The sequence below is a fragment of the Narcine bancroftii genome, chromosome 3 (assembly GCF_036971445.1).
Source record: "Narcine bancroftii isolate sNarBan1 chromosome 3, sNarBan1.hap1, whole genome shotgun sequence".
Classification (NCBI taxonomy): Eukaryota; Metazoa; Chordata; class Chondrichthyes; order Torpediniformes; family Narcinidae; genus Narcine; species Narcine bancroftii.
The window spans coordinates 4990034-5007235 of record NC_091471.1 but is presented as its reverse complement, the minus strand read 5'-3'; the positions used below and the strand labels follow the sequence as shown (position 1 = coordinate 5007235).

The following is a 17202-nucleotide window of genomic DNA, read 5'->3' as shown; positions in this document are numbered from 1 at the left end:
ATGGGGAAAGAGAGAGAGAGACTCAGGGGAGCAGTTTAACGGAAACCGATGTTAATGCCGTCTGGTTGGAGATGCCCAGACAGAATATTACATGTTGTTTCTCCAATTTGTGGGTGGCTTCAATTTGGCAGTGCATGGACGGACATGTTGGTGTGGGAATGGGGTATGGAACTGAAATTGTTGGCTTCTGTTGTTGGTTCCTTTTATCGCTAGGGATGGAGCCGAGGTGCTCAACCAGATGACATGCCAGTCTGGGTCTAGTCTCTCCGAAGTAGAGGAGACCACAATGGGAGCACCGGATGCAGTTGACAACCCTCAGCACAAACACGTGAAATGTCACTGCCCTTGGAAAGGACTGTTTGGGGACCTGAATGGTGGCGAGGATGGAGGTGGTGGTGGGGGGTGGGGGGCAAGTGGAGCATCTCCTGCGGCCACAGGGGTAGATCCTGAGGAGGAATGGATGAGAGAGGGGGTCCCTGCGGAATGCAGAGAGGGGAGGATGTGTCTGATGGTGGGGTCATGTAGAAGGGTGACAGGAATGGAAGAGGAGTCTTTCCAGTTTAACTGGGATAGGGAGAAAGGTTTTTTTCTTCTGGGGCCGTGAGAGGTTCAAACAGAAAACACTCGAGAGGGACGTTATTTTAGTCAGGCAAGAGAGGAATGCTTCAGAACTGAGCCTGCGTTTCACTGCTCATCTCTAACGGCCTGAGAAGGCGATGGGAAGCTGCCTCCTCAAACCACTGCAGGCACTGAGACATGGACATCCCCACAGCGCTGTTCGGGAGGCAATTCCAAATTCAGATTTATTGTCGGAGTACACACCACATACAACCCTGAGATTCTCTTTCCTGCGGGCGCGGCAGAATTTCTACTCATCGGTAACTGTGAACTGTACTCAAGAAGTAAGAAAACGTATTCAAAAGGGAGAAATGTGAACAAACTGTGCAAATACAGAAATATAAATATTCAATAATCAATAAATTGCACAAGTCAGACCCCTTAAACGAGACCCTGATCGAGTTTGTCATTGAGGGGTCTGGTGGTGGAGGGGGAGCAGTTGTTCCTGAACCTGGTGGTGCGAGTCTTATGGCCCCTACACCTCTCTCCTGATGGCAGCAGCAAGAACAGAGCGTGTGCTGGGTGCAACCTGTATACATCCTGTGGTAACCTCCGACAACTGGACTGGGTCAATTGGGTATAATTGGACCGCACGGGCTTGTGGGCTGAAAGGGACAGTACGTCTAGATTTAAATTTAAAATTTAACCTGCTACACTATCCACAACACCTCCCACCTTTGTGTCAACTCCAAACCTACTGACACACTCTTCCAGATCTTCAACCAAGTCATTTACAAAAAAATCGCAAGGAGCACAGTTTCCTGAATCCCAGTAGTCACAGACCTCATGGAAGAATATATTCCATTTACTACAACCCACTGCTTCTACATCCTTCCACATCCAAATAACTAAGGTTCCTTGTATCCTGGACAGCATGGCTTTCTGAGTGAGCCTTCCATGGAGGATCCTTGTCAAACGCCTTAGTAAAATACATATACGCCACTAACTCCCGGTGAATACAGAATTAAGGGAGATTGTTCATAAATTACTGTATATACAGTTGATATAGTCAAGGTTTTGGACCAATTCTAGGATTAAATATGGGGGGGTGGGGTGCTCGACTTTTGCATGGGTTCTATATTTGACCATGATAAGTACCTGCATAGTCCACATTCGGGACATCAGGAGCTCAGACAAGTGGGACTGGGTAGTAGGTCCGCATTCAGGGTGTCAGGATCTCGGAAAAGCGGGACCAGGTGATAAGTTTGTGGTTGGGTGTTGGGAGCTCGGACGGGCGGGACCAGGTGGTAAGTTCGTGGTTGGGTGTCGGGAGCTCAGACAGGCGGTACCAGGTGGTAAGTCTGTGGTTGGGTGTCGGGAGCTCAGACGGGCAGGATGCCAAGGCCTAGGAAAGAATCTGTGGCCAGGGCATCATGAGCTCCAGTGGGCGGGCAGCTGGGGTGACCATCCATAGTCAGGATGTCAGGCCAAAAATAGGCAGGTCGACTTTAACATGGAATCAACTATTACAAGTTTAATGAGGGTGAGGGAATTAAGGGAGACCAGGAAAATTTGGAGAAGTCAGCAATAAATAAGGAATCTGCCAGTAAATAGGGAATCAGTGGAGAGTCTCAGTGGGTGAGAAGTTGGAACAGGACTGATAGATCATTTTAACAATGGCATTTTAACTCATGAAACACAATGCTTGAGGCTGACCTATTCATGTATCAGTATTTGGATGTGGGATTGAAATGTAATGTAATTGAAATGTTATGTTCCAAATTTCGGTGAGAGAAGTGTGCAAGGAGCAGGGATGTGATTTTGAGACTCTTTATGGCCCAGGTGAGACCGCATGTGGAGAATTGTGAGCAGTTTTGGGCTCCTCGTTTAAGAAGGGATGCGCTGTTGTTGGAGACAGTTCAGACGAGGTTCACAAGGATGATTCCAGGAATGAAAGGGTTATCATATGAGGGGCGTTTGATACCTGAGTGAATGCAGGTAAGATGTATCAAACGGAGAATGAGGGGGATCTCATTGAAACATTTTGAATGTTGAAAGGCGTGGACAGAGTAGATATAGAAAGGTTGTTTCCCAGGGTGGGAGAGACTAGGACAAGAGGGCACAACTTCAGAATTGAAGGGTGTCCACTTAGAATAGAGATGTGGAGGCATTTCTTCAGCCAGAGGGTGGTGAATCTATGGAATTTGTTGACACAGGCGGTTGTTGAGGTCAGGTCATTGGGTGTATTTAAGGCAGGGTTTGTTAGGTTCTTGATTAGTCAGGGCATCAAAGGTTATGGAGAGAAGGGCGGGCAGTGGGGCTGAGTGGGGAAATGGGTCAGATCATGATTGAATGGTGGGGCAGACTCAGTGGGGTAAATGGCCTATTTCTGCTCCTTTTTCTTATCATCTTCAAAGCAATTTACAAAGATTCAATGCATGGGTAAACACAAGGCAGATGCAGTCTAATGTCAACATGTGTGACATTGTAAATCACAATGGAAGTGTATGATGTAGATGGCATCAAATCAGGACACAGTATGGTACAAGGAAAGGATAAACAAGTTAGGACTTTATTCCTTGGAGCGTAGAAGAGGGAAGGGAGAGTTGATAGAGGTATTTAAAACTATGAGGGGGAGAGACAGAGTGAATGCAACCTACTTTTTCCACTGAGGGGAGGTGAGATACAAACCAGAGGACATGGGTTAAGGCGAAATATTTCAAATTTATTGCCAGAGAACATGCTTGATATCACATACAACCCTGAGATTCCATTCCCTGTGGCCCAGGCAAGAATTAATACTTACTGGTAGTACAAAAAAATCCGTACATAACTTGTGAACAAACAAATAAAATGTAAACAAGCTGACTGTGCGATACAGAGAGAGAAAAAATCAAGTGGACAATTCAGAATCCCTGAATGAGTCCCTGATTGAGTTTGTCGTTGAGGGGTCTGATGGTGGAGGGGGAGCAGCTGTTCCTGAACCTGGTGGTGCCAGTATTGTGACACCGATACTCTTGAAAGGGGAAAAAAATTAGGGGGAACTTCTTCACACAGAGAGTGGTGGGAGTGTGGAATGAACCACCAGCTGAAGTGGTGAATGTGGGCTCAATTCTCCCATTTAAGAAGAATTTGGTCAGGAATTGGATGGGAGAGGTATGGAGGACTATGGTGCAGGTCAGTGTAATAGTTCAGCCCAGACTAGAAGGGTTGACGGGGCCTGGTTCTGTGCGGCGGTATCCAATGTTTCTATGTTTTCAACACAAAAAGATGTGGGTGTCCTTCAACACAGGATAAATATGAGTGAAGTTAAGCTGGGAATGGAATTTTGGCTTTATTGCAAAGGTTTTTTTTATCTGCAAGAGTAAGGACGTTAACACAACAGTTATGCAAGACCTTGGTGAGAGATTGGTATGTAGACCTGGTCTCTTCTTTCTGCAACAAATATACTTGCATTGATGGAATGGATTAGACGTTTACCAGATTGATCCCTGGGTTAGAAAGACTGCCTAGTAAGAGTTTGGGTCAATGAGGTTCATATTCATTGACATTTAGACGATTGAGATTGACATTTCTGTCAGGGGTGCACAGACTAGAGAGTGTGATTCCACTCAGCTGAGACACTTAAGGGACCCCATCGAGAGAAGACTCACTGGATGCATCACAGCATGGGGCGGGAGCTCCCCTGCTCAAGGTTGGGAGATGGCGGCGAAAGCATCTCAGAACATCATGTAAACTCCTCTCCCCGCTTTACACTCCATCCACATCGCCCACTGCCCAGGAAAGGCAGCCGATGCATTGAAGGACCCATCACACCCCGGACACACTCTCTACTCCCTCCACCCATCGGAGAGAAGGCCTAAGGGTGTGAAAACGCACACCGACCAGCTGAAAGGCAGTTTCTTCCCTGCAGACATCGGGCTCCTGAATGAACCCCACCACAGTGCTCTCCTGATGCCCTTGCTTGGTGCTAATTGACCTTCCTTTTCATTATAACCCCGTTCTCTGTAAATTGTGCTGTTTGCATGGCCGGATGAATGTTGGAGATCGCCGGTTAGACCGCACGCCAAATAACTTTCCTTCTGGACTAAGCATTTAGTGGCAAATAAAAAAACTTATATTCCTTAATTTGTGGAATTTTCTACCACAGAGGACTAATGAACATCAAACTATTCTTGGCTATGGCCTCCCTAGGTCTCTGCTCAAAGTCTATGGACCCCCATCCCTGTGAAGCAGTCAAGCTTTCGTTTCTTCTGTACTTCTCTCCAACCAACTACATAAGAAATATTTTAAAATATTTATATTACATGAAACTTTTACTTAAATGTGCTGAGGGCCCCCATTGAGAACAGCCGCTTTAGAACACCACAGAAAATGCTGGTGGAACTCATCAGGTCAGGAGGCATATGAGGAAGGCAATAGAGAGTCGATTTTTCAGGCCAAGCCCCTCCATTGGGACACTATCCGACACATTGAGCGACTGCTGCCTTCCACAGATGCTGCCTGACCCACCCTACAGCACAATACAGGCCCTTCGGCCCATGAAGTTGTGCCAAACATGTCCCTACCTTTACTGGGCTGGCTCATAGCCCTCTATTTTTCTAAGCTCCATGTATCTATCTAAAATTCTCCTAAAAGACCCCATCGTTCCCACCTTCACCACTGTTGCCAGCAGCCCATTCCACACCCTCTGCGTAAAAAAACATCATTCCCCCCCGCCCCCCCCAAACATCTCCTCTGTACCCACTCCACAGCACCTTAAACCCTGTGTCCTCTTGAGGCAACCATTCCAGCCCTGGGTGTTAATGAGACTCTATGGGGCACTGGTGAGACGCCATTTGGAGAACTGTGTTCAGTTTTGGGCCCCCTCTCTTAGAAAGGATGTGATGTTGTTGGAGAGGGTGCAGAGGAGATTTATCAGGATGATTCCCGGAATGCAGGGGCTGGTGTATGGGGAGTGTTTGACAGCTTTTGGGTTGTATTCGTTGGAGTATAGGAGAGTGCCTCATAGAGGCATTTTGAAGATTTAAAGGTTTTGACAGAGTAAATGCAGGTAAGATGTTTCCCTTGGTGGGTAAATCGAGGACAAGGGGACACAGTCTTAAAATTTGAAGTTGTCCAATTAAAACAGAGATGAGGAAGGACTTCTTTAGTCAGATTTTGCCGCACAAAGCAGTGGAGGCCAGATCACTGGGAAAGTTTAAATAGGAAATGGCTAAGTCTCTCATTAGGAAGGGTATCAGGGGATATGGAGAAAAGGCTGGAAATTGGAACTAGGTGTGAGAATAGTTCAGCTTCGTGTAGGGTCACGGAACAGACTCGATGGGCCTAGTGGCCTGCTTCTGTTCCTTTATCTTGTGAGAAGCAAAAACATGTTAATGGTGCCAGAGAAAATGGAGACCAATATGAGCCAGACTTCTTGCTAATTTTCTATTTTTACCGACAATCTGAACCTCCCCAGTCAGTGTGGTTAGATTCAAATTAACTGCTCTCTTGCACACAACAGGCTGAAGCCGTCCCGAACGCAAACTTGGCAGTCTGGTCCCTTACCTTAATTGGCAGCACAAGGCTCTGGTTCCACTGAGGGTTGGCATTCTTCTCGATGATCTTACTGCAGATCTAGGGGGACAGAGAGAATGACAGAGTTACACCTCCCGTGGGACAGTCACACGATCAGACTGGCAGCTGCAGATTCATCAAGGCAGCACAGACCATGCCAGGATAGGGTTTGCAAACTGTTCGAGGCCTGATATAACAAATCACAGAATAATTCCAAAGATTATTTCTCTTTGATTTAATGTATTAAATTTCTCTTTGACAAAATAAAGTGCCATGAGTATAAAGGGGATAATAGATTGTTGTGGAGTAGGTTGCAAGGATGTACAGGGCCCTGGTGAGACCACACCTGGAGTATTGTGTCCAGTTCTGGTCTCCTAATTTGAGGAAGGACATTCTCGCTATTGAAGGAGTGCAGCGCAGATTCATAAGGTTAGTTCCCAGGATGTTGGGATTGACGTGTGCCGAAAGGTTGGATAAACTGGGGTTGTATACGTTGGAATTGAGAAGGATGAGGGGAGATATAATTGAGGTATATAAGATTATTAAGGGATTGGACACAATAGAAACTGATTACTTATTCCTGATGTTGGGGGAGTCTAGAACTAGAGTCCATAGTTTAAGAATACAGGGAAGGCCCTTTAGGACGGAGATGAGAAAAAAATTTACCCAGAGAGTTGTTGGTCTGTGGTGGTAGAGGTGGGTTCTCTGGATAAGTTCATGAGGGAGTTACATAAGGTTCTTGTGGACAGGGGAATTAAGAGTTATGGGGCAAAGGCATGGACCGGGTACTGATAGTGGAAGATCAGCCATGATCTAAATGAATGGCGGTGCTGGCTCAATGGGTTGATTGACCTACTCCAGCACCTATTGTCTATTGTCTATGGACGTCATGATTCTATTCTGTGTAGAGTAAAATCCCTGTTATCTGGAATTCAAGCAAGCAGCAAAAAAAAATCCAGAAAATAAATAGGTAAAAAATATGACATTTAAAAATTGGGGCCCCTCAGTGGTCAGTTCGCCAATCCACACAACATGCAATCTCAAGCAACCAGAAAATTCATTTATCCGGCATTACCAATCCCCAAAGGTCCCATATTCTGGGGGGTTTACTGTTCTTTTAAAAGGCTCTCAGGCAGGCACATGGATGTAACAATAAATAGAGGGTTATGGGTGTAAGGGAGGGAAGGATTAGTTTGTTGTAGAGCAAGGTTACATTGGTCAGCACAACATTGCGGGTTGAATGGCCTGTACTGAACTGTACTGTTGCATATTCTATGCTCCAGAGGCAATGCTCAGCACAAAACATTTGGTGAATAGAGTCCGTGCTGGACACCTGAAGGTATTCAACTATTTTACAGAGGGTAAATGGCCCCTTTACTTCCCATGTACGCTGCGTGACCTGCTGAGTTTCTCCAGCATGGCTGAGTATTACTCAACCTGTCCCCTATTTATCTGTGCTCTCACATGCTCCATTCACTGGAACCTTCCCATCTACCTAAAATTTAGACATACAGTAATAGGCCCCTATGATCCACGAATCCGTACTGCCCAATTTACACCCAATTAACCTACACCTCCACCGGTACATTTCGAACAGTGAAAGGAAACTGGAGCCCCTGGAGAAACCCACGCAGATACAGGAAAACGTACAAACTCCTTACAGATAGCACGGGATCAAACTCCAGTCCCGATCACTGGTGCCATAAGAGCATTGCACTAACCGCTACACCAGCCCTGCCACCCTACTTCTTACCTAATTCCCCATTTGCAGAATGCTCCACCAATTCCTTGTTTCTGGACGGAAATTTCATTTAGTAAGAACGACGAGTTTATTCCCCATTCACTAGGATTATTTCCAAATTCCAAATTGAGAAGGGATCCTCCCTTGGGTAATTCCCCATTTACCGGGGGTCTCCTCCAATGGTGAACAGGTGGGTAAGGGGAGCTGACTCCACCACCGGATCACCCACGATCTGATTGAATGGTGGAGTCGGCTTGACAAGCCAGAAGGCCGACTCAGCAACTTGTGTTCTTATGAGGGAGGAGATAAGAATGAAGAGAGGGAGGAGAGGTGGTGAGATAGGGGATAACAGAGGGTATGGATAGAGGGAGAGGGAAGGAGGAGGGTAAGAAAGGGTGAGGAGAGGAGGATAGACAGAGAGGTAGGAGAGGAGAGGGAAAAGAAGGAGGAGATGGAGAGGGAGAGGAAGGCAACAGAGTGAGGAGAGGGGGAAGGATACGAGAGAGAGGGAGGTGGGAGAGGGAGGAAAAGGAGAGGGAGGAGTAGGAGAGAGGGGAGTGGGATGAGGGAAGGGGAGGAGAGAGTGGTGGGAGGAGTGGAGGCAGAGGATAGAGGGAAGGAGGGGTGGGAGGGGGAGGAAATAGGGAGGAGAGGAGAGAGGAAATGAGAGAGGGGAGGAGATGATGGGGAGGTAGGGGAAGAGAGAGAGGAGAGGAGAAAAAGGGAGGAGACGGAGGGGGAGAAGGGAGGAGGTGAGGGAGGGGGAGGAGAGAGGGGTGGGAAGGACAAGGAAAAGGAAAGAGATGGGAAGGAAAGGGGAAGAGGAAACATGCAGTTTTCCCTCACCTTTTTCCCTGCGAAACCCACTTCAACAAAAGGGTCCACGAGGTTTTTCTTGTTACTGTCAAATCCGAACATCTGCTTCACACTGTCGATGACAGCATCATCCACTGGACAATCCCATTAAGTTCCACAAGAAACAATTAGCCGGAAAGTACATAAACTTTCATACTAAAGCACAGACAGACACTCACGGGGTCAGACACAGAGTGAAGCTCCCTCCCCACCGTCCCATCACACACTCCCGGGGTTAGATATAGAGTGAAGATCCCTCAGTATCGTCCCATCACACACTCCCAGGGTCAGACACAGAGTGAAGCCCACTCCACACTGTTAGGAACATAGGAACATAGGGAGTAGGAACAGGAGTAGGCCAAAAATGGCCCATCGAGCCTGCTCCGCCATTCATTATGATCATGGCTGATCTAATTTAGGACCTAACTCCACCTACCTGCCTTCTCCCCATATCCCCTAATTCCTCTATCATGTAAACATTTATCTAACCGAATTTTAAATATGTTTAATGAAGCAGCCTCAACCACTTCCCTGGTTAGAGAATTCCAAACATTCATTACTCTCTGGGAAAAACTATTTTTCCTCATCTCTGGCCTAAATCTACTCCCCTGAATCTTCAGACTGTGTCCTCTCGTTTTAGTTTCCCCGACCAGCTCAAAAAACCTTCCTACATCTATCCTATCCCTACCCTTCATAATCCTATATGTTCCTATAAGATCTCCTCTCATCCTTCTGAACTCGAGCGAATACAATCCTAGATGATTTAATCTTTCATCATAAGTCAACCCCTTCATCCCAGGGATCAACCTAGTAAACCTCCTCTGGACTGTCTCCAAAGCCAGTATAGCCTTCCTCAAATATGGAGACCAGAACTGGACACAGTACTCCAGGTGCGGTCTCTCCAGTACCTTATACAGCTGCAACATGACCTCCCTACTCCTGAATTCAATTCCTCTAGCGATGAAGGCCAACATTCCATTTGCCTTCTTAATAACCTGCTGCACCTGTAACCTAACTTTTTGCGATTCATGCACAAGCCCTCCCAAGTCCCTCTGCACAACCGCATGCTGTAGTATTTCACCCTTTAAATAATATTCAGCTCTTTTATTTTACTTGCCAAAGTGGATCACCTCACACTTACTAACATTGTACTCCATCTGCCAGACCTTTGCCCACTCATCCAGCTTAACTCTATCCCTCTGCAGACTCTCCACATCCTCATTACAATTTGCTCTTCCACTCAATTTGGTGTCATCCGCAAACTTGGCTCCACCACATTTTGTCCCCTCCTCCAAGTCATCAGTGTAAATGATGAACAGTTGTGGGCCTAACACCGACCCCTGCGGCACCCCACTTCCCACTCTCTGCCAACCTGAAAAACTCCCATTTATCCCGACTCTCTGCCTCCTGTCAGACAACCAATTTTCAATCCATGCCAATAGACTTCCCTGGACTCCACTTTCCTGTAACTTACTGATAAGTCTCTTGTTCGGCACCTTATCAAACGCTTTCTGGAAATCCAAATAGACAACATCAACCTGTTCCCCTCTATCCACCGCACCCATTATATCCTCAAAGAATCCTAACAAGTTTGTCAAACAAGATCTTCCCTTTCTAAAACCATGCTGCGTCTCCCTGATTGAACCCTTGGGTTCCAAAAGTTTCACTATTTCATCTTTAATGACGGCTTCAAGCATTTTTCCAACTACAGATGTCAAGCTAATTGGCCGATAATTTCCAGTCTTCTGCCTACATCCCTTCTTAAAAAGTGGCGTGACATTTGCTGCCTTCCAGTCTGCCAGGACCTGCCCAGAATCCAAGGAATTTTGGTCTATGACCACCAATGCATCAACTCTAACTTCTGCCATTTCCTTCAGAACCCTTGGATGCCTATCATCAGGACCAGGTGATTTGTCTGGCTTTAGTCCCATTAGTTTCTCCATGACTACTTCCTTTGTAACAATTATTTTATCAAGGTCCTCCCCAACATTTGCATCCTTAACTCCGCACTTGGGCATGCTGGACGTGTCTTCCACCGTGAAGACCGACACAAAATATTTGTTTAATGGCTCGGCCATTTCCTCATTTTTTCTACCAGTTTTCCTTTCTCATCCTCCAAGGGTCCTATGTTAACTCTGGCCACCCTCTTCCGTTTTATATCTTTATAAAATTTTTTGCTTTCTGTTTTTATATTTTGTGCCAATTTACTTTCATAATGCTTTTTCCCATTTCTTATTACCCGCTTTGTAACCCCTTGTTGTCTCTTAAAGTTATCCCAGTCTTCCAGTTTCCCACTGCTCTTTGCAGCTTTGTACACCTGCGCCTTCAATTTTATACTCTCCTTTATTTCCTTTGTTAACCACGGTTGATTTTTCCCTCCCTTGCTGCCCCTTTTTCCTGACCGGAATATATTTTTGTTGAGCATGACAAAATATTTCTTTGAAAATCTTCCACTGTTCCTCAACTGTTTCATCAATGAGCCTGTGCTCCCAGTCCACTCTGTCCAATTCCTCCCTCATCCTATGGTAGTCACCCCTGTTTAAGGATAATATATTAGCTTTAGGTCTAACTCTTTCCCCTTCCATCTGAATGAGAAATTCAATCGTACTATGAGCGCTATTTCCCAGATGGTCTCTGACTATTACATCATTTACTCTACCTATCTCATTGCACAACACGAGATCCAGGAGAGCATTTTCTCTTGTTGGTTCCTTAACATGTTCCTTTACACAATCTCGGGGTCAGACACAGAATGAAGCTCCCTCCCCACCATCCCATCACACACTCCCAGGGTCAGACACAGAGTGTAGATCCCGCCACACTGTCCCATCACGCACTCCCAGGGTCGAATATAGAGTGAAGTTCCCTCAGCACCGTCCCATCACACACTCCCGGGGTCAGACACAGAGTGAAGCTCCCTCCGCACTGCCCCATCACACACACCCAGGGTCAGACACAGAGTGAAGCTCCCTCCACACTGTCTCATCACACATTCCCAGGGTCAGACACAGAGTGAAGCTCCCTCATTACTCTCCCATCACATACTCCTGGGACAGGGGCTGCATGGGTTAGATACAGAGTGAAGCCACATCTCAACCTCTGATGTCTGTGGCCCATCAGAACCACCTCTGTCCATAAATGTGAGCTGAGAGGTGCTTGCTACTACCCACCCCACCCCCAAGCTCTGCCCAACAGCAAAAAATCAGCACGTACTCTGTGGGAGATCCTCTGCACGGTAAACCTTCAAAGTGAAGTAGGCACCTCGCAAAGACACACCGTTGGGTCTTAGCAGGTTCCCCTCAATATCCTCCTTGTCTTCAGCACCATTCTTCTCCAACTGGAACAGAGGGAATCTTTAGCTTAAGGCATCACCTGTGTATATGTCCAGCACACCCCACCCTCCATACCTGAACCTGGAACTTGTCATCTGCTGAATATGCATTAACCAATCTCCTAAATCAAAAAGCTGAGTACAGGATTAATGGTCGGTTAATTAAGAGTGGATGAACAGAGGGATCTTGGGGTTCATGCCCATACATCTCTCAAAGGAGTTGCTCAGGTTGACAGGATAAGTCATGTTGCAGCGTTAGAAGTTTCTGGTGAGAACACAGTTGGAGAATTGCATCCAGTTCTGGTTGTCTCATTACGGGAAGGATGTAGAGGCTATGGAGAGGGGGCAGAGGAGATTTCCCATGATTTTGCCTGGATTAGAGGGCATGAGGCAAGGTTGGCAAAGCTGGGACTTTTCTCTTTGAAGCGTGGAAGGATGAGGTGAACTTGATCGAGGTCAACAAAATGATGAGGGGCATAGATCAATACCTGTTTCTCTGGGTGGGAATAACAACTGTTACAGAATTCTATGTTGGGTATTGGCCTATGTGTTGTGTGGTTTTATGTTAAAAAGTGACAGTTTGCTTGAGAGAGCCAAGGTGAAGGTGGACTGCTGAGAGAGTGGGAGATGGACTGAGCATGTGCAGAAAATGATCTAAAGATTTCTGAACTTGGACGATAAACTACCACTGGGTGGTGCTGTGGAGTGAAAGAAGGCCCAGAGCATGAGTCATGGTCTGGAGGACAGTTTAGAATGTTGGGCATTTTAAAATGGATGAACATTCCGAAGGCAGCCAGAAGGATCCGGACCAAGCCAATGGTTCCTCTCTCTGCAAGCAACACAAGACAACCTCGAATTTTGTGCTCTCTCTCTCTCTCTCTCTCTCTCTCTCTCAAAGATCTTTTGGCTTCAGTTTACCAAACAAACTGAACTTTGTTTATGATCTTGCTTGAGTTGAGATTGAAGTTTTGTGTGTTTTGTGTCTAAGTTTTTCTGTGGGCTGGTTGAAAATATAACTTAGACTTTAATTACATATGTTATATTTAGGCTGGGGAATTTATTAGTTTTACACTGTTATAGAGATTTGCACAGTAACTAGTGGGTATTGTTATAAATGGGGGGATTTTGAAGGGGGAGTTTGAAGGTGAATTTTTGTTAATAAAGTAATTGTTCATCTTTACCCCTGTGTGATCTGCCTTCTTTGTGGTTGCTGGTTTGATCCTGTAACACAACCACAAGAGGATACATGTATAAGATTAAGGGAGGGAAGTGTTGGGGAGACATCAGGGGTATGTGTTTTATACAGAGAGTTGTTGAGGCCTGGAATGGAGGGATGGTGGAGGCTGAAAGATTAGGGGCTTATTAGACAGGCACATGGACAAAAGGAAAGTAGAGGGTTATACGGTAGGGAGGGTTCAGCACTTTTATACGGTTCGGCACAACATGGAGGGCTGAAGGGCCTGTACAGTGCTGTAATGTTTTAATGTTTTTAATGTTGTAGGTGTATAAATACAGCAGAGGGCAGTTGTTTGAGGAGGTGTCCAGAAGACTGGAGAAGGGAGAGGTGAAGTGGATGTTGTGTTTTTGGATTTTCAGAAGGCCTTTGACAAGGTGCCGCACGTGAGGCTATTTAAACAGGATAAGAGCTCGTGGTACATCAGGAAATGTGCTCATGTGGGAAGAACATTGGCTGATAGGCAGGATGCAGATAGTTGCAATAAAAGGATCATTTTCTGGTTGGCTGCCAGATGCTAGGGGTCAGGGTTGGGGCCACTTCTTTTCATTTTCTATATTAATGATTTAGATTGTGGAATGAATGGTTTTGTGGCCAAGTTTACAGATGATGCGAAGGTGGGTGGAGGAGCAGGGAGTGTTGAGGAAACATGGAGGCTGCAGAGGGACTTCAACGGATGAAGACAATGGGCAGAGATTGGGCAAATGAAATATAATGTCGGCAAGAGTACAGTTGAGTGATAGAAAAAATAAACTTATAGATTATTTGTTTAAATGGGGAGAATATTGAAAATGCCCAGATGCAAAGGGACCTGGATAAATTTGCAGGTTGAGACAGTGGTGAAGACGGCAAATGAGATGCTGGTGTTCGTTTCAAAAGGAATAGAACTCAAGAGCATGGATGTGATGTTGAGATAAAGACACATAACTAACATTTAAGGCTTAAGACCTTCAGCAAGATAAGACAAAATTTCATGTACAGCACAGCATCGGGCCCTTGAGCCCTTCTAGCTGGCTGAACATTCATTGTGTCTTGTACCAATGACCTGTATCCAGACCAAATCTCCCCACCCCCCCCCCCCACCTCCATGCCCCTTCCATCCATGTACCTATCTAAATACTTCTTAAATGTTAAAATTGAGGCCACATTCACCACTTCAGCTGGCAGCTCATTCCACACCCCCACTGCTCTCTGGGTGAAGAAGTTCCCTAAAATGTTTCCTTTAAACATTTCACTGAAATTCATACTGCTGCAGCTGGACAAGTACTCAGGATCCGATATTATTTTTATTGAGTAACATTAAGGTTATAAGACCCAAATTAAAATTAACTATGTATCAAATTGAATTTGTGTTAATTGCTTTAGCAATTTCTAGAAAATGTATAGCAATAACATGGAAGTCAGATATGGGTCGATGTTTGGAAAGATGGCAGACAGACCTTCGTAGCTGTATACCATTAGAAAATATTACTTATGGTTTACAAAATAAATATCATTTGTTTTGGAAAATATGGTGCCCATATTTACATGTGGGTTTGTACATTTGATAAACTCTCTGAAGACCTCACTTCTTGGTAACTTCCAATATTAGACTTTATGATATAAATGCTCTATTCCCTTGGCATTCTCTGTCCTTCATTCTTCGAACTTTTTTATTACATTTCTTTTTCTTTCTAGAGGTTTTGGGGGGAGAGGAGGAAGGTGGGGTGGAAGGAGGGGTTCTTATATACCACATGTATAACTTCTGAAATAATTTTTGAATTTAATGAAATGTAGCTAATATTGTGGTTTAAAATTTATAAGCAAAATATTGTTATGTAATAAAACAGAAAAAATGGTATTATGCAAATTTCCTTGAGTCTGCCGTAAAGTTACTGTAAGGTTTCACCATTATCATGGGCCAAGAAGAACCTGGCATAACGAGAGCAGAGAGGTCTTTTGTGGTGTCAGGGGAGTCTTTCATTGGGGTAACAGGGGGAGGGTCAAGAGCCTGATGACTGCTGGAGGAAACTGTTCTTGAACCTGGAGGGGCTGGTCTTCAGGCTCCTGTATCTCCTGCCCGAAGGGAGCATTGAGAAGAGGTTGTACCCAGGGTGATGGGGGTCCTTGATGACATTGGTGGCACCTCACGTGGATGTCTGCAGTGGAGGGGAGGTTGGAGCCTGTGATGGACTTGGCCTTGTTTATTCCGTCCCGCAGGCTTTAGCATTCCTGGGCAGTCGGATTGCCAAAACAGGCTGTGATGCAGCCAGTCAGTGAACTTTCCACAGTAGAAGTCTGTCTGAAGTTTGACATCATGCTAAATCTCCTCAGATTTCTTAGAAAGTATAAGCATTGGTGTGCCTTCTTCATGGTTACCTCAATGTTCTGGTTCCAGGAGAGGCTTTGGGTATAAGGGTTCTTTCATCACCTCGGACCCATCAATACAGACTAGTAGGTGCTCCCCAGTCTCTCCTTCCTAAATTAAACTCCCTGACCTTGGTGACATTGAGACCAACCAGTTCCTCCATCTCCTAACTCATTAATTCACGACGTTATTCGGCCAACTATCTCATCAGTGAATTCGTGGGCTATGTTGGAGGAAAACTCACTCATGAGTGAGGAGGGAATTTTAAATTTCAGCCCACGAGCCTGTGCTCTCCAAATGCCCCAAGTAACCCTATAGCCCCCATACCATATTGAAGGGTGGGAAGGAACTGGAGGAACCCCACAAAGACACAGTGAGAAAATATAGAGGATTGAAAGGCGTTGCACTAACTGCTACTCCACACATGTCAAACTCTGGCCCGCGGGCCAAATTTGGCCCGCGATATAATTATATTTGGCCCGCAAGATCATATTAAATATATATTAGAGTTGGCCCGCTGGCCGCCGCGCCAGTATAGCACATGCACAGCAGCAAGAACTACTGTAGTAGTTTTTAGCACTTCCACAGCAGGCACAGCAGTACACCGATATAGTTAACGGGAAAGTTAATTAGATATTCACAGCGGCTCCGATACAACGGACCCGCCGCCTAGCTCCAACGGACCCGCCGCCTAGCTACAACGGACCCGCCGCCTAGCTACAACGGACCCGCCGCCTAGCTACAACGGATCCGCCGCCTAGCTCCAACGGACCCGCCGCCTAGCTCCACGTGGCTGGACGTGGTGGGTCACCTCTGCGTCTCCTTGAGCTTCATCTGTGGGCAGGTGCTGCTGGGCATCGGACTTTCCGCTGGGGTGGAGGTCGCGGACGAGTTCCACCGCTCTCACGGTATTCCCGGTGAGATGGCGAGACCAGCGGGGACTCCTTGGGTTGTTGGCGGCGGTTGTGGCAGGCGGAGGCGGGGGCGGAGGAGGGAGAGGGGGGCGGGGGGGGGGATGCCGCTCGGGTTTGCTGGCTGGGCTGGGGAGGGCTCCCTGCAGATCTCTGCTCCCTGGTATGCTTCTCGGCAACGTGCGATCCTTGGCTTAAAGGTTAGAGAGAAATATTATTTATTGAATATTTTATTTCTTATTTGTTAATGCTTCTTATGGAAAGAGTTTAACCAAAACTATTATTAAACATTTATTTTAATAAGAAAAAGTTTAACATTACATATGTTGAGAGAAAACATGCAGATGTTGTTGAAAATTTTCAATAAATATTTAGTTCGGCCCTCGACTTAGTCCAAGTTTTTAATTTTGGCCCTCGGTGAATTTGAGTTTGACACCCCTGTGCTATACTAACCGAGCGTCCAGAGAGAGGGAAGAGAGGGCAGTTTTCAAGGGTGGTTAGCAACGGCAATAAATCCTTGCCTTGCACTGATGCTTAGATCCCAGGAGAGAATTAAAGAAAAATTCATACCCTATTCAAAAGCCAAAACCTCTGTCCATTGGTTCACCACAGCCAATACACTCCTGGTTTACTGGGAAGCGTGATTAGTCACCTATATTTGATCAG

General features: G+C 45.9%; 1 protein-coding gene across 12 annotated transcripts in view; it reads right to left on the bottom strand.

Moving 5' to 3' along the window:
* The window catches only part of dysf (dysferlin, limb girdle muscular dystrophy 2B (autosomal recessive)), a 444465-nt gene that overhangs the window by 199144 nt on the left and 228119 nt on the right, over nt 1-17202 (bottom strand). For all 12 annotated transcript variants that reach the window (XM_069923420.1, XM_069923428.1, XM_069923419.1 and 9 more), the window contains exons 12-14: nt 11927-12050; nt 8705-8808; nt 6109-6177 (exon numbers count right to left, since the gene is read on the bottom strand). In XM_069923420.1, the coding sequence (XP_069779521.1) occupies nt 6109-6177; nt 8705-8808; nt 11927-12050 (297 nt within the window). The remainder of the gene's footprint in view (nt 1-6108; nt 6178-8704; nt 8809-11926; nt 12051-17202) is intronic.